Source organism: Balaenoptera borealis, assembly GCF_965194805.1.
Source record: "Balaenoptera borealis genome assembly, chromosome: 9".
NCBI classification, from domain to species: Eukaryota; Metazoa; Chordata; class Mammalia; order Artiodactyla; family Balaenopteridae; genus Balaenoptera; species Balaenoptera borealis.
In genome coordinates, this window is record NC_138873.1 from 9,574,940 (window position 1) to 9,600,606 (window position 25,667).

Genomic DNA, 25,667 nt, shown 5'->3' on the forward strand with positions numbered 1-25,667 from the left:
AATGAAGAGATTTAGACTAAGCAGCGACCAAGAGATGGGAAAAATGCACAAGGAGGGAGTCATCACATGCGAAAATGGAGAAGCCAGAAACCTTCTACCCAGACACCTTCAAGGACACAGGAAATGTACCTCCAAGCAGGTTTTTGCTAGCATCCTCTCTTCTCTTTCTAGGTGGTCCTTCCTGCAACCTAAAAAACACTACAGGGCTTCCCTGGTGGCGCAGTGGTTGAGAATCTGCCTGCCAATGCAGGGGACACGGGTTCGAGCCCTGGTCTGGGAGGATCCCACATGCCACGGAACAACTAAGACCGTGCGCCACAACTACTGAGCCTGCGCGTCTGGAGCCTGTGCTCCGCAACAAGAGAGGCCGCGATAGTGAGAGGCCCGCGCACCGCGATGAAGAGTGGCCCCCGTTTGCCGCAACTAGAGAAAGCCCGCACGCAGCAACGAAGACCCAACACAGCCAAAAATAAATAAATAGACAAATTTTAAAAAATAAAAATAAAGGAATTCCTTTAAAAAAAAAAAAAAAACACTACAAAAAGAGAAAACCGGGCAGATGAGAAAGGTGAAGTGGGACTAACTGTTTCGAGGCAGGAGGCACTTCACAGACGTCCTTCCTTAATTTTCAAAGCAACCCTCAATGGTGGCATCACTCAGTTTTGCAGGAGAAACGGCAGCTCATACCAATCACATACGTCAAGTAACCTGTCTTGAGGCAGAATGCCCGACAAATGGAAGAACTGGAGTTTTAACCCAACACTCTGCCCTGCACCTTCTGTGATGTCAGTCACCCTGGGGCAGGTCGGATCCGCCCCTTAACTGATCTTCCTGCCCCAATCTTTCCTCTCAGTCAGTCAATCCTGCTCACGCTGCCAGAGGCTCTCTCGATAAAACTGGCGTCACATCACATATCAGCAAGTCCCAATGATTTCCTGTTCCCCAGGATCAAGTTCAGATCCATTTCCCTGGCGTTCACCATCCTCCATAATCTAGCTCCACCCTAAAAAGCTACCCGTGTCTCCCACTCTGCAACACCAAACCCGTGCCAGTCAGCTCTCTCCTCTCACCCAGTAAGACGTCGCTGGAATCAGCACTGTGGAGTGCTCGCAACAGTCATGCCCTCCTCTTCCCTCTTCACTGGGGGTTAGAAACCCCCATTTCGATCAGGTTTTCATCCGTCCCTCTTGTGAGTCAGGTAAGGTAACCCAACCCTATGTCTAGCTCTAGGGACGGATCTAGGCCTGATGAGCCGAAGCCAGTGTTTCTCAACAGTGGTGCAGTTAGCACTGGGGCAAGGGGAGGACAATTCTTCACACTGGGACTATCCTGCAAGTCATAAAAAGTTTAATACCCCTGCAAGGGATAAGACAGGCTCTGGCATAATTACAGATGAGGAACCATAGCCCGGAATGGTTGACTTGCTTACGGTCACAGAGCCAGAAAATAGCAGAGCTGGGACTGCAGCCCAGGACTGTCCTTTCCAGTACACGCTGCAGGCTCCCAGCTCTTGCTCAAAAAATCATCTACTGAATATCCACTACCGATCACTCCGGGAGGATATGAAAACAAGCAAGGAAGAGCCACTGCCCTCAAAGGCGAGTGAGAAAGAGCCACAGTTACAACAGCACGCAGTGTGATAAAGAGGACGCACAGGCAGGACAGAAGCACAGCGGGCAGAGAGCTCACCTGTGGACAGGGAAGGAGGTGTCGGCAGGAAGGCACACATCCGAGAACGCCAGGGAGAGGGCATTCTGAGCCTTAAATGATTTGGCCAGTATCTTGTATTTTCCCATTGAGTATGTACAGTTGTTTTTTAAAATACTAAAACCACGAGGGCCTCAAGAACAGAAGCTACGTTTGTCTTTACTTCTTTTACATGCTCTATGGTAAACCTAGTTACTTTAGTTGCAAATTATAATAAGCACTGAACATCGGCTAAATTGAAATGCAGAGAAAGATCATGTCCCATCACCACCAGCAGAATATATTGGTTTCGAAGGATTACGTCTTCCCTACTTCTAGGGTAGAAGGAAAGATTAACAAAGAAACTTTTAAGTTCCTCATTCTTGTAAGAGCCTCTAAATTTAAAGAGTTATGATACCATTTTCTTTTGTAAAGTAGAAAATGGTACATTACTTCAGTAAACTACATTTTGTTATCTTTTAGATAATTGTCTAATATCCATATTCACTGAAAATGTTACAAAAGTACTTCTGATAATTGTTTAAATCATGATATGGCACTAGGATACTGATTTACTAAAGGCAGCTGACCAAGTTAAAATGGTAAGGAACAAATACTGAATTCATCACCCACCATCAATTCTCCTCAAAGCCAGATGGGTCCATGAGAACCATATTCTAACCTAAGCAATCCCAGGTAACCAGCCACAAATACCAACAATCTGACTTATTAACAGGAGAGTATCATGCAGCCTGTATTCCACACAACCCATTTGCCAGGTTTATTGACACACTCTGTGCTCCGTATAAAACATGTGGCATGCTGAATGAGCTCTTGCACTGAGCAAGCTACTCCCTAGTATACAGGGGCAGTTCAGATCCCACTAGTTGCAGCTGTACTTAACTGCTGTAGCTAAGCAACTGAATTATTACATAAGCCAATGAAACAAGAGTGTGAAAAAAGAGTAATTATTTCTAAGAAAACTAAATTGAATGTTTTGAGGAGCCTTGATAAAAAAATAAGTTGCTCAAAAGCTTACTGTCAAAGTAGGCGCAGCTGAGACAACAGTTGAGACAAACGGGAAGCAACAATTTTTTTGAATCTAAGATTTTGTATTCACAGTACTTTGAAATTGTTTTTAAATTGTTTAAGCTCTTTAAAAGAAATGGAAACCACAGACAGTGCATTATAGTATACAACATGGATCACTCTGAACTACAGTCAGAGGTACATACTCAACAAAAAGACCTTGGCTTCCTATCAAAGGATTGATAAATAAATGAATATTTACATATTTTAAGTTAAAATAAGATGGTTAGTATTTCCTTTTCAATCTTGATTTTCATCAACTTTTTAACCAACTACAGGTACCATCTGGAGGCTAAAGGCCAGGCACGTCCTTCTCACCTCTGATAAATGCGTATGTGACCCCATTCTTCTCAGCTCTGGTTCTAAGTATCCTCCTATTGCCCACACCAACCACACTGTACAGACAGGCTTCAATCCTGCTGAGGATTCTGGTTAAGCGTGTAGTTGGCAAGAGGAAAGCAACACACACATACCCTAAAACCTTTAGATACGTTAGCTGTAGTCATACTACCTACGGCAAAATTCGTTTTAAATCAAACACTGGCAGATTCATACAAATGCCAATTATTAACAGTTTTAAATATCATCAACTAAGCATCTAACTAAACTAGATGGCACTGTCTTTACCTTAATGCATACCAAGCCACATAAATACAGCAAACTATTAATTGATGAAAATGTTTACACTGCATACCACCAGACTGGATATTTCAAGATATTAAAGATTTATTCTGAATTTTTAAGTAGGATAACAGGAATTGTTATGTATTGATGTTTTTAAAATCTTGTTTTTGGAGATATATACTGAAATATTTATCATGAAACAGTATGTCTGGAAGGGGAAAATGGGGGAGGAAGGTTAGAGGAAACAAAATTGGCCAGGAGCTGGTAATTGCTGAGGCTGGTGATGGGTACATAGGGGGTTTACTGTACTATTCTTCTTTTGTCTATGTTTGGAATTTTTATAAATAAAAGTTAAAATAAAAAATATTGAATTATGCCAAGCTATCTAGATACTATCTTTAAACCTCCCAGACATGGAGTTTTTAAGCCCAAATAATATGAAATTTCATATTTCATACCAAAAAAAAAATCACAAAAAACAGAAGCACTTAACGGAACCAGGAAAAGAATAAAGATTCACTGAATCTCGAAATCCTAGGCCAGGGCGATGCCGTTTCTTCTAAGCCCGTGAGAACATTCTGACCCAATTCTCAGTGTACCAGTTGCTTTCTTACACTACTGTTCCCAAAATTGCTGAGGCTTCAGAAAGTTTACATAAGAAACTGCTTTAGCAAGCAGTGATTCCAGTTAGAAAAGGAATGAAGTTGGCTGTAATTGGTTATGAATATTTTTATACCTGCTTAAAATCTGCCAGTCTGGAACTATTTTACTTAGTCTCTGGATGAACACCGGTCAAGTCAATAGGATGGTGAAAGCCAAACCAACTGCTTTATAGCCCAAAGGGGCAAATGGTCTGATAGGTATATGTATTTACTTTCAGTATAACCAGGAGACAAGATAGAATTGAAAATTCAGTATGTTAGAGATGCTTTAAATTTTATTTAAAAATTATTTTCAAACGACTGGATTGGGATATTCCACATACATATATAAAAGGATAATCTACTGATCCTTTTGTGCACTGATTGGCTTAAGTGGAGCACAGGATTTTCCTAGCATGATTTTAATTAGATAAAATCAATTAAGTTTCAAGAAGGGATCAAATAAGACTTAAGTCTGATATAAAAGTGAATAGAGCATTAACTCCCTGCAGCTAGCTTTGGCTTAATAAAGGTCAGCTCAACTCAAAAAAAAAAAGAAAAAAAAGAAAAGAAAAGAAAAGAAAGGAAGGAAGGAAGAGAGAGAGAAAGGAAAGAAAAAAGTCAGTTGTTCTTCATGTGTTGGAAACCCTCCAGTGGTCTCGCATCTCAGAATAAATGTCAAAGCCCTCCTCATCAGGCACACTCAGTGAGTGTGGACCTGAGGGTCCTCGCCACTCCCACAGCTCAGCTGGCCTCGATGACCTCACTGACCTCCAGGCACACTCTCCCTGAGGGCAATGCTCTTTCCTCAGAGATGCAACTTACAAACCTTCCCTCAGGTCTGGACTCGAGGGTCACCTTCTCACAGGCCTCCTTGGCCACCCCATCTAACACTGTGTGTGCGAGCACATGCACGCACACACACACACACACATGCACGCACACACACACACATGCACACACACACATGCACGCACACACACATGCACGTGCGCACACACACATGCATGCACATACACACATGCACGTGCACACACATGCACACACCCCTCAGCAAGGTCTCTTCTCCCAGCTGTATTTTTCTCCTTATTTTATTTTTCTCCTTATTGACCTTGTTTACTGCCATCTCCTCCACTAGAATGCAAGGCCCATGAGAGCAGGGATTTTTGTCTGAGTGCAGGGATTTAAAATTATTTTCTTTAATGCCGTATTCCTAATGGTCCAACAGTTTGTGGCCCATGATAGGGGCTCAACGATTTACTGAAGGTAACAAAATAACACAATGATCTACCACATGAGGATCCAATGAGATGTACTATCTGTGACCTCAGTAAACAGATCTGCTAAACACATGTAGTGGTTTTATAACATAGACTTTCCAGCAATGCCAAGGTGCTTTTTAATCTCATTCTTTTGTCCTCTATGCCTCTAACATTCTGCCTTGTTTTTATGTTGTTTTCATGTATGAAAGGTAATTTACCAGAATAAACAAGGCACACTGAGGCAATGGCAGAAAGAATCAAACTCAAATTGCCGGACACCCAGATTTGGAAAAGTAGGTTAACAAAGTTTGGGATAAGTAAGAAGCAGATAGAAAGTTCATCACCTCCGCAAGAGTAACTTGAAATTAGAGAAACTTGTTACAACTCCCTGAACACAGTTAAGGTAGACCTTAGATCTTGGGGTCTAACAGGTCCCAGTTTATAGTTTATTTTTATAATAATACGAATAACACCATCCAACCATAGCTACTATCCCTTGTTGTAAAGTCAGACATATTGGTAAGCCCTTTACATAAATTTTTACTTACTCCTTGAGATAATCTGGTAGAGATAATATTTTTGAAATGTTATTTTTTCATCTTCACAGGGTTTTTCCCCCTTATCTTTTCTCCCACCTCCCCAACCCGAACCAGCAGTGCCCACTGTGTCCACTGTCCCAGAAGAGGCTATGACATGAGAGAACACTGTAAAGGGTTCTTGGCTGTGAGTTCCAAAGGCCCTGAGAATGGAGAGAACTCTGGGCTCCAGACAGAAAGCACTGGTGAGAAATACTGCAATGGGGAGACACAGCGCGGCCTCTGTTTCTCCCACCCCCACCTCCACTCTCAAAGCCTGGACCAGAGGACCTGAGCTGGGGGAAAAGACAGTGGGGAAGTGCAGAGCGGAGGCCAGAGGCAATGGCGAGACCTGGAGAGAGCCCTCAGCCCGGTGCCGGAACCCCAGTGAAACAACAAATCGACAGGAGGGGATAGAGCCTGTACTGCATTAGGATGGAAAGTGTCTGGGTTGTGCAGCTTTGTGTCCCACTAGAGCCGGACAACAGTAAAATGGCTCCGGTTCCCTCAGGCACAGCGAGGGAGTGGGACAGAACTCCCCACCTGAGGGTGCTGACTGCCGGACAGGTGGCTGGAGGGCAAGACACGACCCTCCGCCCAAGGCATTATGCAAGGATCCCCACCTTCAAGTTATACCTAACCCTGGGCACGAGGAGGAGGCGGTGAGCTGCAGGTTATAGCTGACTTTCCCAGTAGGATAAGGACATAATTCCTTGTAAATTGTTACAGAAAAATGAAATTCTGTTTTTTTGCCCTACCTGGATTGTGCAATGGAACTCACACCTGAGTTCCTATTATTACTTGTATTTTACAGATGAGGAAAACGAAGCATTAAGTAACTTTCCAAAGTGATAACAGTTGAATTTGATTGGGATTTGAACCCAGACTCCCAATCTCTCTGCTATTCCACCACTATTGCACTGAAATACATAAATTTCATAATCACATAGAACTAATTTTTTCATTCATTGCATCTCTAATAGAAGACATGACAAAATTTCTTTTCCAAATGTAAAATTCAAGGCAAATCAAACAGCAATAACGGAAATGTAATAGCTTTTATGTAATAGCTAACTTCAATCATAGAAGAATGCCAACAACCTCAAGATCAATTCATTACATACATACATATGTCGCCCCACAAACAACAGTAAACATATAAAAGTACAATGTATTGAGAAATACTTAGTGCCAAAGAGGTACTATGAAGTCATTAGCATTTTGAAATGTATCTGTATTTTATTACTAACAAAATCTACATATATTTTAAAAACAGTATTGCAAATGTGAGGAAGACAAACAGTCTGTAACAATGTTTGCTCATTTAGATTTAAAGATCCCCTGAAAATTCACCAGCTGGGAATCTCTAATCTAGAATAAACTCTAGGTGTTGCAAGCCAGGCACATGAAACACTCCAAATACTTTAACTGAACTGCTAACGGGGAAATCAAAAGGAGTAGATCCGTTTTAACCATTCCCAGACGCTGTGTCCAAGGCCACAGGGATTTAGAAGGAGCCACGTCATAGAAACATTATCTGCATGGCACGTGTTGTTCACTGGTTCCCAAAAGTGGCATAGTGTCTAGTCCCAGATAAAATTTTAGATCACAATTAGGCATACTGGAAATGTATGCCTCTTTGAAATGTACCTTCTGTCCTGCAAGGGCAGTCACTTCGATAAGCAACTGTTTAAAAGACCTCAAACTAAATGTGCCCTCACTTAGGTAACACTACTCCCTCATCTCAAGCAGAGAAAGGATCTTCTACACTATGACTGATGTCTGCCAGAGTAATTAACTAGTTCTTATTTTTACATAAGTTTTTCAAACTGTGGCCTCTTTACTGACATAAACTCAGTTTTACTCTTAAGTTTCCAATGACAGTAAATGCAGCAAAATAGACGAAAGGGTCTCATTTCCAACCCTAGATTCTGTGCCATCACTGGACATAGCATGTACTTCTACCATGGCAACGAGAACTCTGAACTGAAGAGATGAAAGTGCCTGTTTCCCCCATTAGACTATAAATTCTTTCAGAGTAGAAAAATGCGTGCACTGTTCACTTACAGTATTTATAAGTTCTGGAGAGAGACTGTTGAATGAAAAAACATGCTTTTGATTTTTGGTAGCATACTTAACATTTCCCATAAATAACCCTTGATATTTATGTATAATAATATTCTGATGTTAACCACAGAATGTGAAAATCAAATGTATTCCTTCCATAACTTAATAGTGTATGCCATTTATAGACCAACAAAAAGACTCTGAATGGTATAAATGCCAACAAGGATTTCAAAATATTTTTCTGCACTGTTCATATATAGACATACATTAATTCTTATTGATAGTGCATAGGCAAGTTACATGAATACAGGCCATTTTCTAAAGCACACCCTTGCCTTCATACATATGAGTCCTAGATCAACTTAATTATTCAAAGGTAGGTTCTTCTAGTTTAGGGACTATATTCATTGTTTTCTCTGGCTTTAAAAACATTTTGTCATTTTAACTTCTTTGAGGCATCTAAGTGGGCAAACAGGAAAGTTTAATCTGGTGAAATTTAAATTCATTGAAATTAAGTATAGGTGCATACCACACAAGTAAGATAAAAAACTGGATTTACACAAATATCATAGATTATCTCAATTACAAAATAATTAGAAAACAGGATTCTTTTACATAGTAATCCCCCCTAGTGAATTAAAATTGTTCTCATTATACAACCACTTTAGGAACGTGTGATACAAAGCACATAAGTCTGGACTGATTACTGTGAACTATAATGATATTCAAAATTGTACGGCATGTTTTCTGGCTAACCAAAAAGCAACAGGAAAAGTAATAACAAGTCACAGTCACCTCACCACCGTAATAATCAGACTCTACTAGATTAAGCCATTTTGCACATAACACAAATAACCAATCAATACAACACTGAAAACCACAAGTTGATGAGAAGCTTAACAGTTTTTGAGAATACCAACTTTTAAAATTTTCTGCATCGAGCTTCCCTGGTGGCACAGTGGTTGAGAATCTGCCTGCCAATGCAGGGGACACGGGTTCGAGCCCCAGTCTGGGAAGATCCCACATGCCGCGGAGCAACTAGGCCCGTGAGCCACAACTACTGAGCCTGCGCATCTGGAGCCTGTGCTCTGCTACAAGAGAGGCCGCGATAATGAGAGGCCCGCACACCGCGATGAAGAGTGGCCCCCGCTTGCCGCAACTAGAGAAAGCCCTCGCACAGAAACGAAGACCCAACACAGCCATAAATAAATAAATAAATAAATAAACAAACAAACCCAAAAAGTTAAAAAAAAAAAAATTTTTTCCGCATCACTTGAACTCAGTTAGATTAGAATACTTTAAGCAAGGCTGAAGCAGTCACTGCACACGGTGTGTTAGAGCCCACCCATTTTACAGTCCACAGATTCCAGAGATGAACCTAGGACAGAACCCAGGTTCTTACTCTCTTTTTCAATCTTCTGCAACATTGGTTCTCGAAGTGCGGTCCCTAGACTAGCAGCCTCAGCATCACCTTGAAACTGGCAGAAATGCATGTTCCGGCCCCACCTCCTGAACTAGAGACTCGGGAACTGCACAGCAATTGTGATTTAACGAGCTCTCCAGGTGGGGGACTGTGGTGCAGCTGGGGTACCTCAGCTCTACCATCAATGCCTAAACTCGGGAAACGTGATCACCACTCATAAAATAGTTATGCACTTTAGTAAGAGTCCAATTTCTCTCTTAGATGGAAGCTTATTACCATTGCCATCATCTTCTTTATAGCAGAGATTCCTAACGAGTCAGAGAAGAGGGGAGTTTGGGGGAAAATATTTCGTACTCAAATTTTAGAGAACAACCATCTATCACTGTTTAAATACAAACTACAGGAAAAGCATGGGATGTTTTCACTTATCAAAAAGGGTATAAATATAGTAGTAAAGACCAGAACCAGAAGTAGCTTTAAATATTAGAATTTTAAAAAACAATCTCCATATTTTTCGGTATCATCATGGCTTTAAATGATTAAGATGGATCAATCTGACGTAACTACAGATCTCAGCAGTCTAAAGCCTATCGATTTCCTAGGTTTTTTTGGTTGTAAGAAATTGAATATACTTATTGGTAATGGCAATCACGAGACAAAGTAAGTCTGACACATCAACAAAAAGGCTGTAAAATCTTAAATTCAACTCCTGACTTCAAAATCTTATGAAGGTGGGGAAAGTACAAGAGTGATGAAACTGCTGCTGACTCACGAAGGAGTCCCCTGAGCTCCCGGGGGAACGCGCGCAGAGAGGCAGGTAAAACATAAATGTGTTTAAAAAGAGCAATTTTCAGGAACTCCAGGTTCAGTGCTGGTTATTATTCAGTAAGTTTTTAGGTGTTTTTAAAACTTTAAGAAACATACTTTTTCTCCTTTGGAAGAAGAAAATATGGTGCTGAGGGAAGAAAAATAAATTTTAAGTTTCTATTTGTAATACTGAATAGCATTTTTCTATTAAAGTGCCATTTACTATGTATAAGCATTAATTAAAACCTTTTTTTCATCTTAGCGTAATTCAAAACAAATTAACAGAAGATGGATAAATTTGGGAGTCTGCTTTAGAGGCCTGGCTAATGACCATAAGTTTTTAACTTTAAAAAAATTAACTTGTTTTCTTCCTTATTACAAAAGCAGTAAACATTCATTACTCAAAATCTTGAGAATACAAAACAGGCTTAAAGATGGAAAAGAAGTTCCTAAGTGTGAGATAGACAACTACTGTTAACACACAAATTTACATTTTTAAGTCCTCTTCTGTGAATTTGCATTAGAAATACATTAAAACTGGCATTTAACTGGTACATTTTAAATAGCTCATTAATTTTTGAATGTCTGCTCTCTTAGGCAAGGATCCAAATCTTAGCCTTACTTCCAGCGTAAGAGAAGCACACAGGAACCGCTAAAACTGTCTGCCGAACTGATTATCTGGGATCCTACAAGACAAAGTCTGGACTTGCAGACTGTCAAGATGTACTATGTAAGTATTTTTTAAATGACCGACGTGATCAAATAAGGGTTAAAATTCACTCAATGAATTAAAGAGAAAAATATACATTTCAAGACTCAGCTCCTTGGAAAGCCCTGCTGGCTTGAGAAGCTGCAGCAGGAGCCCCCTGCGCCCTGCAGCAGGCCTCCCCTCCGCTAGAACAACAGAGCTTCAGGGTAAGGACAGGTCTTTCAGACTGACACCCCAACGTGGAGGAGAAGACCCGGCACTGAGCTCATGCGACGCTCAAATGAAGCGGTCGGTGAACGATGATGGGTAACGGTTCCCAGAACAAAGTGCATTTTTTGCCTAGTTAACGAATGTCTAAAGTCCCATGTCCCTTTGACTTATATGTCCCCCATGACACAAAGAGGTGACTTCTGAATCCTGCCTCTGCAGGTAATACTACTTACTCTAGGACTCAGTTTTCAGATACTAAAAATAGCTTAGAAAAATTGAGTCATACTGAATAACATCCTCAAGCACTGTATTTACAACACCTAAAAATGAATAAATGGGCTAAATCTATCACGTGTTTTTGATAATCAAAGGGGGAGAAAAAAGAAAAATACCAATTGGAAACTGAAATGCCCAGCCTGTTATTTTGATGGCTTAAGGTCTGGTTTCAACTAAAATGCATAACAACTTTGCTTTTCCACCTTTTTCCCTCCAAAAAACAGATTAACACTTTGTGTGCAGATATTCCATTCCTTCACTTTACAGTCTGTTATAAAGATGCTCTGACTTGGATTTTGTTCCGGCATGCGTGGCAGGGTGATACCATGAACCACCACCAGACTGAAACACTGAAGTGCTGAATAAAATATTAAAAGCAAAGACACACCCAAGCACACAAACACCTTTTAACACACACTGCTGAGTCAGCACAAAAGGAAAGGATCTAGAGAGGTCAGAGGACATGAGAGCAGAAACCCTGGGAGGAAAATGTTGAGACAGGATTCCACCCCAGGAGTCTCCTCTATGCCCTGGAGAGCCTGAGTTTGGGTCCTGCTCTGCAGGTTGTCCTGGGGGAGGCAGGAGGTGACAGATGAACACTCCTGTATTAAGCTCAAAGCTGGACCCCAAAAGGACCTCAACATAAGGAAAAAAGAACCCACTGTACAGAAGGGAACAGCAAGGAAACCTGTCTCACCTTTGACCGAGAGTAGTAGAATAAGGGAGATTTCCCCTGAGATCTGAGGTCCATATTTATGCTACAGAGTATGGCTGGAAAAACATTAAGCCAGGAATTAAAGTTACAGTGATCCCAAGGATGTAGTGTCCCCAAGAGACTGGCCTAAGCAAAGACAAATTCTCTGTGGACGAATATAACTCAATTTAGGGATCAAAACCCTTAGATGAAGTTCCAAGGAAAATGAGCAACTCACAGAAGAAAATAAAATCACAAAACACACAAGAAAACAAGGCACCATGATTGAGAATGAGCGGAAATGACCGCTGAATTAGACCTCAGATATTAGAACTAACAGACACAAACAATCAATGTTTAATATGCTTAAGAGAAGCTTAAAAATATGAGCAATTAGAGAATATAAAGAATGATCAAGCAGATTTGAAACAAAACCAAATAACATAATTTCTAAAAATAGAATATAATTGAAAATTAGATGGATAAAAGAACAGATTAGGCCCAACTAAAGAAAGAATAGTAAACTGAAGGTAGGAGTCAAAGTAATTATCTAGAATGCAGCACAAAGAAAACACGGCAGATTGAAAGTTAGAAAGTTAGATGTCTGTTGGACCTTTTCATGCTAATTAGGGTTCCAGAAAGAGAGAACAGGAAAGAGGCAACATTCATGAAATACAATCACTGGGAATTTTCTACAACTGCACTCCCCACTATGATAGCCAGTAGCCACGTGTGACTATTTAAACTAAAATTAAAAACACAGTTCCTCAGTCACACTAACCACACTGCAAGTTCTCCTTAGCCATGCATGGCAGGTGGCTACCACACGGGACTGCACAGATGTAGGATATTTCCATTATCACCGGAAGTTTATGGAACTGCACTGGTGCAGAAGTACTGAAACATCCATCCTAAGATCCAAGCTGCCCATAAATCCCAGGCTATATAAATAAAATCCACACATGAACACACTAAGGTGAAACTGCAAAATACTAAAGACGCAGGGAAGGTCTTAAAAACAGGCAGAGGGAAGAATCAGACTATTCAGGAACAATATTAGATGGCTGACTTGTGAGCAGTAACTCTGAAAGACGGTAGGAAACAGGGGAAATAACAGAACTCCATACCTAGAAAACTATCTTTCAAGCACAGGGCAAAACACATTTTCATATATAAGAGATTTACCAACAAAAAACTCTCCTTAATGGAAATTCCAAAGAATTCATTTAAGGCAAAAGAAAAATTATCCCAGAAGGAACTGAAATGTAAAAAGGAATAGTAAGTAAAGATATGGTAAAAGTTGATTAAATCTAAGTAAACATTAACTGTATAAAAAACAAAAATAATGTCTAATTTGTGGTAGAAAAGACAGAATGAAAATCCTGGGCAGTAACTGTGTTGGGAGAGATGACTGGAGCTGAGCTTCTTAAGGTCCCTGTAATCTAGGAGGAGGGTAATGATACTGAGGACTTTTGGACTTTAAGGTACAAATAGTAACATATACGCTTACGACAACCAGTTGAAAAAAGTGACATACAGGCATACCTCCTTTTATTTGCTTTGCATTATTGCACTTTGCAGACACTGCAATGTTTACAAATTGAAGGTCTGTGGCAACCCTGAGCAGAGCAAGTCCATTGACACACCATTTTTCCCACAGTACCTGCTCACTTCGTGTCTCTGTCACCTTTTGGTAATTCTCCCAATACTACAAACTTTTTCATTATTATTATACGTGTTATGGCGACCAGCGAACTTTGGTGTTACTACTGTGACTCTTAACATTTTTATCAATAAAGTACTATTTAATCAAGGTATATACATTGTTTTATAGACATAATGCTATTGCACACTTAACAGACTACCATCTAGTGTAAACATCACTTTCAAACGCACTGGGGGGCAAAAAGTCCGTGCGACTTGCTTTACTGCAGTAGTCTGGAACCAACCTACAACATCTCCGAGGTATGCCTGTAAGGAATAAACCTTCTAAAAAGTTGAGGGGCGGCGGGGGAGGCGGGAATCCTCAGTGAATCTATAAGGTGGTAGCCAGAAATCCAAACACATCAATAAACACAAATAAAGCAAACAAAACCCTCTAGCCACAAAGATTGCCAAACAAGATGAAAAGGTAAAATTCAGTTACAGGCTTTTATATCCCAGGAAAATATTTACCAAAAGAAAGCTAGTGAAACCACATTAACTTTTAGACAGAACTGTCTTTAAGAAAAAATGTACTATAAAGAGGGTAATTTCATAATGATAAAAAGTTCAGTTCACCTGGAAGATAATACTAATCCTAACCCTAGAGAAATTTTTTAAATCCACCATTTTAACACCTCTGTCAAGTAGACCAAAAGACATTAAGATACAACAGATCAAATAGAATTAGTAAGGATACAGATGGGAACAGCACAGTTAATAAGTTTGTATGGACATATACAGAAAATATACATACATTGATTAGGGAATACATATATTCTTTTTATGCACAGGTGGAACATTTATAAAAACTGACTATATACTGGGTACAAAGTTAGCCTCAACAAATTTTCCGGTATGGTTATTAGTAACAATCAGACTCCCTGATCATGATGAAATTAAGTTTGAAATCATTAACAAAAAGATAAATAGAAAAACCCTATACTTTTGGAAATTAAACACATTTCTAACAATTCATGGGTTAAAGATAACTCTTTAAAATCTCAGAAGTATGACGTTTGTTCCAATTACCTTAAAACATAACCAATTTCTCATGTAATAATTAGTAAAGCTGATTTATTTAAAAAACATTGCCAATAACTGAGCTGTAGATGTCTATTTTCCATTGTGCATGCACACTTCTAAAAAATTTTTACTAAAATGCACAATTAAAAGAAACAAGCTTACAAGTGGAGCTAAATAGTTTTAACAGCCACCTATCTCAATGGAAAATCTTTTTGCTCTTTCAAACTGTAGAGGGAGGAATCGAGACAAGAAAATTCAACATTCATTCATGGAATAACAGTTTATCAAGAGCCTGGTCTGTGCCTGTCACAGAAGATACACAGAGGAGCAAACACACAGGCCATCCTCCTGGGGCTGACAGCACCCTAAAGGAGACAGCCACTGGGCAGAGAAACACATGTAAAACGGCAGTCTGCACGTATGATGTGACCCTGTAAAAGGGGTTGGGGAGATCAGAAAGCTTTCTGTAGGAAGTAATGCTTTGAGCTGAGACATAATGTGTAAAAGAAGGTACGTAGGGGAAAAGGCCAGAGAACAGCATTCCAGAAAAGAGGAACAGCATATGCAAAGTTACAAAGTTTTTGGTGGGCAATCAGAGTAAAAAACTAATTACAGGGCTTCCCTGGTGGCGCAGTGGTTGAGAATCTACCTGCCAATGCAGGGGACACGGGTTCGAGCCCTGGTCTGGGAAGATCCCACATGCCGCGGAGCAACTGGGCCCGTGAGCCACAACTACTGAGCCTGCGCGTCTGGAGCCTGTGCTCCGCAACAAGAGAGGCCGCGACAGTGAGAGGCCTGCGCACCGCGATGAAGAGTGGCCCCGCTCGCCGCAACTAGAGAAAGCCCTCGCACAGAAACGAAGACCCAACACAGCCAAAAATAAATAAATTAATTAATTTTAAAAAAAAAGTTAATAAAAAAAACTAATTACATTTTCAGATGGTCAATACAGAAGCAGGGTATAGTAGAAAACTTCGCAAAATTTTATATGCTTTCTCATCTATTCCTTCTTTAATAAGAAATCGCTTGACGTTCCTACTGTCATAGAATTTTTCTGTGACTACAGAAATACTGTCTAGATATTCTATTTATGAAGACACTTTAAAAAAATATTACTGTTAAGCAAAACTGAATGGTTACCATTTTCCATACTGTTAAAAAAAAACTATCAAAAACAACTTAATCTTTAAGATGCTTTAGAAAGATATTTCTACTCTTTTCTTCAATAAACCTCTTCAAAACAGAGGTTTTTGCTCAGGAGAGACTACAAAGTATGCTTTCTAAACTCTTCTCGCTAATGTATATCATGGAACAGTCCTGAGCAATTCACTCATTTCCCTACTGCTAATTTCAACATTCCACACTCACTTCATTCAACCAGACAATCACTATAACACAAATATACAACTTTAGACATCGGAGATGGAAAGAAAAGTTAAAAAAAAAAAAAAAAGCATCAGGGACTCCTAGGATCTGGTTCTAATGATTACTCCTAAAAGTGACTACATAAGCACAAAAGGATTTAAATTAGTTACCAAAGGTTAACTGTGACATGGAAATTACACCTAAATTATATAGCTATGGATTAACTTTGTTAACTAGTTTCTTCATGTCCCTTTTGCTATACCCAGGCCAAAAAAAAAAGAATTCCTTTCCCAAGACTTAATAAATAAATAAATAATTTATTTCTAAGTCCACCATATGACTGTAAAAATATAACCTGGAGTTCCTATTAGAAGTCAAGGCTACACACTCATATTAGGCTTTTGTTGTATTTACTAAATGAGACAAGACTGGGACTCAAAGCGAATTCAGCATTCTCCTGAGTAATGATTAGAAACAAAGAACAGATAATTTCTTTAAAATGTGCAGTTACTGATTAACTTTCTTTGGCAGTGAAGAACTACCTAATTCATTTTTCTTCTAAAAGGTCATTTCTTTCTATTGTGAATATACCAGTGCAGTTTTTTAAAAAGGATGATAGTTCAAAGATAACTGCATCTTAAGAAAATATGTAAGAGCAATACATAAGAAAATTATATCTGAAGAGAACTGAAGGTATTTTCTGGTCAATTCAAAGGGAAACCCAACACTACATAAAATATCCAGATATTGTATTTATTTCTTATCACTTAATGCTTGTAGCAGGAGCCTGAGTGCCATATGAGTCTTCAATTTTAAAAAAAGTTAGATGTTATTACTTACTATATGTATATCCTCTCTTACTAAAAAGTACCTACCCGATTAAATTAAAGGAAAGAAAAAACCCCAAACTACTCAGATGTTGGTAAGGGCATGGGTGGGAAGTGGGGGGTGGGTGTGTAACAAAACAAGGACAAATTTACTCTCTGGGAACAATTTAAACAATGAGACTTTGGTTTGATGTAAGAATCATCATTAAGTAGGAAAACCAGAGAACTGAGGAAGGTTCCTATATAAGTGCTTCTCTGCTCTTCCTTTTTTTTTAAAACAGAAGTGGTTTGTCACAATGTAAACATGGAAAGGAGTACTGTGTGGAATAGTCATTGGAAAGGTGAAAGAAACCAAGACTCAGAATTACTGGAATTTGCCTTCGGAGGAGTAGACAATAAAGTAGGAAGTGCTTACACACGCTTTAAGGCTTGTGCTTACTGAGGACAGACGCAATTCAAGTTTAGTACAAGAACTAGTCTCCTTTCTAATTTTATAGAAAAACTAAGTTCAGGTTTAAGTATCAGATAAAATTTTCATTAACTATACCAGCACTAGTTGCTAAGCTGGGTCCCACTTAAAAGACAGTATATCTAACATGCATCGGTAGATCACGGTGCAAAATACCAAAACGCTGACCACCTCTGAATAGGTATCGACCACAACAGCTTTTAAGGTTGCAAGATGAGTATAAAATAGGACGTGTAACTGGTAATTTCTGGAATGTTTGGCAACAAACCTCAAAATCAAATTTCCTTAGAAATGCCTGGCTTAAGTTTTGTTTTTAAAAAGATCAACACAAAATGATACATGCTAAAAAGGTAGCAAAGTTCTATCACACCTAATAAAACCAAGGAAGAGCGCAGCCAATAATATATTAACAAGAAGGTAATTATTTCAGTAACAGCAGGCAACAGGTTCCCTGAAGAATCTCCACTTTTTAAAAAAATAAACACTACACCTAGGCAGATACAGAACACAAAATTTCACGGACTGAAATATCAATCTGATCTTTCAAAGGGATTTGAAATTTCTCAGTTTTCAAAGTTCTCTTTCTACCAAAAACAAAAACCCAACAACAACAATCTAAGGTTTTCACCAACCCAAGAGAAGCTTCGAGGTTTCAAAAGTAAATATGGTAGAGGGTGCTGATGTTTATAAAGGGGACACTACTAAAACTATTTGCAAAAATCAATCAAATAAAAAAGTCAACTCAAACCCCACCCCTGGCTCGTGGAGGGGAGCGTGGCTTTCCCATTTCTAGGTGACATCTAGAACTAAAGAAACCGCCCCACCCCAGGGAGCGGGAGATGGAGGCTCCTGCAGACTCAGGTAGCAAAGGGTGACCGCTAATTCCACCGACAATACCGTAAAATAAGCAAATCACCACTCCTGGCCAATTACCAAGCGCGAGTCAAAGTTCCACCACGTAATTCGGGCCTGGACCTTTTTTTAAGCAAACACGTAATTGAAAGCAGAGTCATTTCCCTCTTTGCATTTTATTCATGCTGGAAATAACATTCAAACCAAAAAGGTAGCAAAACAAAAGAAAAAAACAGGAAAACTGAGGGAAGTGGAGAAGCGGGGCGTTCCACTGGCGTTTTCCCTCCCCGGGAACCCTCGTTCACAGGCCTGGATTTTAAATTCTCAGTCCTCCCCGGCGGGGGTCGGGCCCCCGAAAGCGGCCCGTGGCGCCGGGGTCCCACCCTCTGCGGAAGGAGGGGACGCTGCTCCCGCAGCGGCCGGACGCGCGGGGAGGTGAGGAGTGGACTCCACTCGGGAAAGAGTCGGGGCTCCCGGCGGTCAGGCGGCTCCTCGGAGCGGGCGCCGGGGCTGCGGGAACTTCTCCTCTCTCTCCCGGCGGCCGCGGCCCACGCTCAGGCGCAAACTTTGCAGACGGAGCCGCGAGCGGCCGGGGTCCCGCCCCGAGACCCTCCCGCGCCGCCAGCCGAGCCCCCGGGCGTCCGAGCCCCGGCCACCCGCCCGCTCCGCGTAACCCGAGCCCTGCGGGGGCCGGGTGGGCCCCGGCGCGACCCCTCGGCCTCCCCGGCGGCGCCGCCGCCCGCGCCCCCGGGCCCGACCCTCCCCGCGCCGCTGCTGGGCCGAGCGGCCGGCCGGGCCTGGGCCGCGCGCCCCTCACCTTGGTGGCCATGGCGGGCGGATCCCTGGCCCGGGACGGCCGGCTCCTCTCCCGCGCCGCGTCTGTCGGCCCGAGTCGGCCGGACGAGGGCGAAGGCGGCGGCGGTTACGGCTGGGCCCCGGCGCGGCGGCGGCGGCGGCGGCGGCGGCGGCGGCTCCGCCTGGGCCCCGGGTCTCGGCTCTGGGCGACTCCAGCCGCCGCCCGCTCCTCCAGTTCCTGAAACTCCCCGGCTGCGCGGCCCCCGCCCCCGCCGGCCGAGCCTCCCATTTACCGCGGCGTGCGCGGCGCGGCCGGCGGAAGCGCGCCCGGTGCCCTCGGCCGGCCCGGCCTCCTCTCCCACTTTCCGCCCCGCCCGGAGCCTCCGCCCCGGGCCGCGCCTCCGGGCGCCCTTTGTTGCAGCGCTCCGGGCCGCGTCCGCGAGTGGCGGCCTGGGCTGGGGTCGGCGGCCGGGTCACGGCCCCCGGCCGCTCCCCGCCTGGCCGCCCGTGGGGACGGTGAAGGGGACTGGGGACACGCTTTGAGGGAACGCCTGCCCGGGGAGCCGAGTCCCGACCGCCTCCAGCCGTCCGCCGCGGCTGAAGTTTCGGTGCGAGATGCACGGGGGTGCGACCAGAGCTCTGCGTCCCCCGGCGGGCACGAGTCACCGACGGGATCTTTGTCCCGCGTCGGGATGGCCGTGGGGCCGGTCGAGCTCTGGGCTACGTGGAGTGTTCAATAAACAGCCGGCACGGAGCGGAGCAATGGCTTCCTGGTCCGACTGGCCCTCCGAGGAGGATCTGCCTCCAGCCTGGAGTTGACCGCGGGCTGTGGTCCCGGCTGGGGCTTCTGGGCCTGGACGCTTGGGGATATCGTTCTGAGGCGCCCCATTAACCTCCTTCTGGGCTCTTGATAAATTTTAAAACGTCTCCGGGCCCCAGAGGTTTGGGGGAGACACAACAGGTTTCTCGAAATGGAAACGAGAGGTCTAAAATTTTCCATTTTCTTATCAAAAGGTTTTTCTTCAGAGTTGGATGTATGGGCTTTATTAATAAATGAATGACTTAAATTGAGCAGCAAGATTTTCACTCAAGTACAAAAGCCATGACTGGAAGACATATCTTGATGGATATATTAGCACAGTAAATCTTGTTTTTATCATCAGGAATATACATATATTTTTTTTTAAATAGGCAACTATCAAAAATCAACTTCAGGCCAGGAAAGCGATATTTAATGTCAAATTGTGTCCTCTCGAAAATACTCTGACTTCCAGAGATTTCAATGGTTATGTTCAACAATGGGGTTTAAAATGGATATGATACTACAGTGTTTTCTGTGAATTTTTGTTTGCTGAGCTGAGGGCCACAGCTATAATCATCCTAATATTCATAAATAGTTGTCTTTCTAAGTAAAAGTAAAGTTGCAGACTGACATTCATTGACAACCTACTTGCTATGTAGTAGGCTTTTAACATGCCTTAATCTCACTTGATCCTTATAGGAAACCTTTGAGAAAGTCGTTGTTGGCCACTATTTACAGACATGAAGAAATCAAGGCTCACTTAAATAACTTGGCTGGTTTGGTAATACTTAACAAAATTAGAAATGACCATAACCTTGGAACTAGCAGCTCTACTTCTAGGAATTTATTCTGCCAGCACACTTGTCTAAGTAAGCAAAGGTGCTTTCAGTAAAGCATTGTTCTGTAATAACCCCAATCAGAAAGTAACCTATATGTTTATTAATCTGACTGTTTCAATAAATATGGTATATCCATACAAGTGAAATACTAGGAAGTCCATAAAAATGCTAATATTTTAAGAGGTATTAATAAAAGTAAAAAGAACATTAGGTATAGTACAATCCATTTGTGTAAAATATATGAAAATACATTGTATATGCCTAGGAAATTGCTGAAAAGATTGACCAGAAGCTAATGTCAGAATTTTTGAATATGTATATGTGTTACTTTATCTTAAAAAACAAGTTTATATTTTAACAACTAAATAGATATCTTGACTAAGAGTACACAGTGGTATGTGGGAAAGCCAGGATTTGAACTTGGGTAATAGTGTAAGTAATGAATTTTCCTTATTCTTTTACATTTGAAAGCTGGCTACAGCTCCCTGCAGCAGTTCAACAATGCGTATTTTGATAGGAAGGTGCAAAGTCAGGTTCACTCCTGTGACCTATGCCTTTCTGCATGCAAGTTCTAGACAACCAGTCAGCCTAGGCACCCAGCACCAAGAAAGCAGGACCAGGGACATCCCTGGCGGTCCAGTGGTTAAAGCTCCGAGCTTCCAATGCAGGGGGCCAGGGTTTGATCCCTGGCTGGGAACTACGATCCCACATGCTGCACGTGGTGCGGCAAAAAAAAAAAAGAAAAGAAAAAGAAAGACAGAAAGCAGGAGCAGAGTCCAAGCTTTCCCTACTTGAACAATTTCTGTAACCCCGGCTTCATTTTTAGAAGTAATCAGGTTGACATCAAACTCAGAATGACCAATGCAAATTAATGTAAGTATTTAAATAAAGGTGAGATCACTACCTGTGTTACTGAGGTGTAGTCACTGACGTAATCCTCAAGTGAACCTGATCTCCAGCTCCATCTCATACCACCCTCCTGGGGCTCTGCTCCAACACACTGGCCTCTCACTTCCTCCTGACTCCTGATCTTCACACTCCCTTCCATGGAGAGGACCAGGATTGGCTTTGGGGCGTGTGACCTGTGCCGTCTCGCAGGGCCCCGTCCTTGCTTTAATGCTCTGCCTGTGCCATCTTTAAATTCTTAATAGTTTTGAACAAGGGGCTTCACATTTTCATTTTGCACTGGGACTCTCAGATTATGTTGCTGATGTTGTTTCTTTGTCTGAAATACCTACCGCCCACCCACCATCCACTCCCCCTCCCCCACACCCACATGCCTTGCTAGCCTTCCACTCATCCTTCAGAGCTCCCCAGAACTGTCACAGCAGTTAAAATTTGTCAGGGACATCTTCCCTGTCCCAAGTCTAAGTTAAGTTCTGTTGATATAAGTTTTCTGATATAAGTTTTCATGGTACTGGTTTCCTTGCCTTTGGAAACATCTCAGTCTGTAATTCATTAGAGCGACCATTTGCCTGCCTCCCCCATCAGACTGTAAGTTAAGGAGAGGAGGCCCGGTGTCCCTGTCTTGCACCTGCCTCTAGCATCACAGCAAGCTCAGAGTAAGCCCCCACTAATACTTTGTGAAATGAACGAATAAATGAATGGATGAGAGGGGTTGCAAATCACAAATTAAGCAGTATACCATTTGCCTGCATTTACTTTCAAGCAACTCAGAATTCTGCGAAACATGTTTGAAAACCACCGTCTCTATCATTACCTAAGTTAATGTGAAACATTACACGATGCAAGTTTTCTGAAAGTTTTATTACTCGATATCGTGTTTTTGGAAAAAATAGGACTTCCCTGGTGGCACAGTGGTTAAGAATCCACCTGCCAATGCAGGGGACACGGGTTCGAGCCCTGGTCCGGGAAGATCCCACATGCCGCGGAGCAACTAGGCCCGTGAGCCACAACTACTGAGCCTGCACTCTAGAGCCTGTGAGCCACAACTACTGAGCCCATGTGCTACAACTACTGAAGCCTACACACCTAGAGCCCATCCTCCGCAACAAGAGAAGCCACTGCGATGAGAAGCCCACACACCGCAACGAAGAGCAGCCCCCGCTCGCCACAACTAGAGAAAGCCAGTGTGCAGCAATGAAGAGCCAACATAGCCAAAAATAAAAATAAATAAAATAAATAAATTCATTAAAAAAAAAGAAAAAGACAAAATACTCTTCAGAAGTGTTATTCCTCTATGACAATGTTTTATGAGGTAATGTTGATTTTGATTGCTATAACTGAAAATGAAAATGCTAAATTTAGAAGTATTTACTGGAGATTGAGTACCCAATTCATTATTTAAAATGCAATAAATAAAGATTAAATTGTATTCAAGATAATACTCTTTAGATACTCTTTAGTGTGACATCATTGAAGTGCACATCTCCTGTGTACTTTCTAGTTATTGCTTGGCATTTGTCTTGGATGTAATTACCACGTACATGAAATGATAAAATGGCAATCCTCTCACCTATGGGTGTAAAAATGAGACCATCGTGGTTAAATGACTTACCCATGGCCACAAATTAAGCCAGAGCGGAGACAAGAGCCCAATTCTCTTATCACAGGTCTCCAAAACATGTCATTTTCAAATTAAAAATATTTTAGGTAAGAGGTTTGAAGGGTGTTTTGTGACAGTCAAGACAGTCACTGCTAATAACAGGACAAGGACTCCTGTCCTGAGCGGTGGTAGGAGCCACCCACCCACACTGGAAGGACAGAGGAGGTGTGGCATCTTTTCCTCTCATCTCGTGGAGCCCAGCCACCCAGTGGAACAGGGGCTTCTCCCAAACTAGAAAGCTGACTTCACTCAGGATCATCATGAAGAGCCCTGGGCCAAGTTGGGATGTAGGTGGTTTCCTCTTCTGCTTACCTTGATCACCCATTCATACCTCTTTCTTCTCTCCCTTCCTCCTCCCTAGACAAGCTTCCTCAGAGGTGGTGCCTTACATCCTGGCCCTCAGATCCCAGAACCCTGGCGTTGAGCCTGGCACAGGCCAAGTTCAGTTATTTCCTTTATAGCCAAGTTCAGTTATTTCCTCTACTCCTATGGATGAGAACACAATTGATTAGTTAAGAAATTTGATTTGCATCTGCGGACGCTTTCAGTTATAACTAGATTGCACTATCAAAAGAAGAAAGAGCTGTAGCCAGAGTAACAGAGCCGCTCTGTTTGGGCTTTGCACTCTTTTTATTATGCCCAGGAAAAGGGAGTGATAAGTATTCCTAGGAAGCCTGTGCTAGTGACACAGCTGGTGGCGATGGGTTTGTTCAGTAACAGTTGTATGTTATGACTATACACTTAGGAAGTTAAAGCACTTTGTTTTAACTGCAGAAATTAATATTAATTTCCTTGTTGAGGCTCAGAAACTCTCTAGCCCCAAACTCATTGTTTTTCACATTGAAAGGATCGTTTTTAAAATTCATCTTTCAAGAATTTGAAGTTTCTTAGACACAACTATGATGATTCAGCAAACCACAAGTACAGTCCCCATCCCACTTCCCTTCTCTCTTTTTTCCTTAGGACACCAGACTTTGGTGTCAATAGATCTAGATTCTGTTACTTGCACACCGTGTGACCTTAGGTACATTACTTAACTTCTCTCATCCTCAGTTTCCTGAACTATAAAATGGGGGATGAGCTCATAGGACTTAGCAGAATAAGCTCTCAAGAAATGTTAGTTATAATTCTTCTTGTTTCTTTCTTAAGTCATAATTAGATTGTCCTTATGTTCCAATAACTCAGAGCCCAATTAAGTGCTAGGTCATGTGGAAAGGGAATGTTGCCTGCCATTCCAGTGAACAAGGAATGTTGCCTGCCCTTCCACTAAACAAGGAATGTTACCGCCATCCAGCCTTCAGCCACTGCAGCTGCCCTCACCCCTCCTCGGTGCGCCCTGGTGGGAATTCAGGATGGAGAACAACAGGAAGCATTCTATGCCCTGGATACTGGCCCTAGATAAGACAAATATCTAAGGAATAATTTCAATGAATCCAGACTCTTGCATCTTCCCATACATAGAAAAGCACTAAAATCATTAACTTGATTAACAGATGTTAATCATTAACATCTGTTATTTGTGATTAGCAGTAATTTTTTTTCTTTTTGGCAGTTATCTTTTGATGTTTGACTACATTTTTTTTCCCAGCAAAAACTCCTATATATCCTTGTAACCGAACTCAGGTCCGGCTGCTCACCACTCAGAAATCAATACCTGAGGGGCAAATGTTGGTAGAAAGGAAAGTTGCTTTTAATCAGAAAGCCAACAATCTGAGGAGAAGGCAGACTCATGTCCCCCAAAAACCAACTCTGAAGATTCTGCTGAGCCATGAAAGTTTTTAAATGGGAAAGGGGAAGTAATCTCAGTTAATCAGTGAGACAGGGGATTAGACTCCTAGCCATCTCCCACTGCGTGCGGGCTTGTCGACTCCTCAGGATGTTTCTTTAGAGGTTATCTTGTTCACACAGTCTGTTCCTGATATTACTGAAGGGGAAGCTAGGGAAGAGATCTGGTCATCTGTTAATTACTTATTCTTCACTTCTACTTCTTTGATCTACGGAAAGAACCAACAGGTTAGGCAAGGTACTGTGTGATCATAAGATTTGAAAAGTGTGCTTGGGCCAGAGATGAGCAGAGCACGGGGGCGCCTGGTTTGAGGCTAGTTACAATATAGCTTTGCTGAAGTGACAAGAAAAGGGGCTTCCTTCTGAGAGCGGTTTCCTGCAAAGAGCTGCTTACAAATCCCCCCCATCAGATATCATTCCATTTCTCTGGGATTAGGGATGAAGGTCCCTCTTCTGGAACTGCTTCATGCTGAGAAAGAGCGTGGAGGTCGTAGAGTGAGATATAGAAATGGAGTTGAAGCATCTCTTTGCTGACAGTTTTAGTTGCCTGCTTGCTTACAAATACAGGCAGAACAAG

At 42.0% G+C, this 25,667-nt stretch overlaps 1 protein-coding gene across 1 annotated transcript in view; it reads right to left on the reverse strand.

Moving 5' to 3' along the window:
* SNX9 (sorting nexin 9) overlaps positions 1-19,402 on the reverse strand; it is a 91,853-nt gene extending 72,451 nt beyond the window's left edge. The window contains 3 exon segments of the mRNA XM_082404543.1: positions 19,121-19,147; positions 19,149-19,324; positions 19,327-19,402. Of these exon segments, the coding sequence (XP_082260669.1) occupies positions 19,121-19,147; positions 19,149-19,324; positions 19,327-19,387 (264 nt within the window). The 5' untranslated portion in view covers positions 19,388-19,402.
* Positions 19,403-25,667: the final 6,265 nt, after the last annotated feature.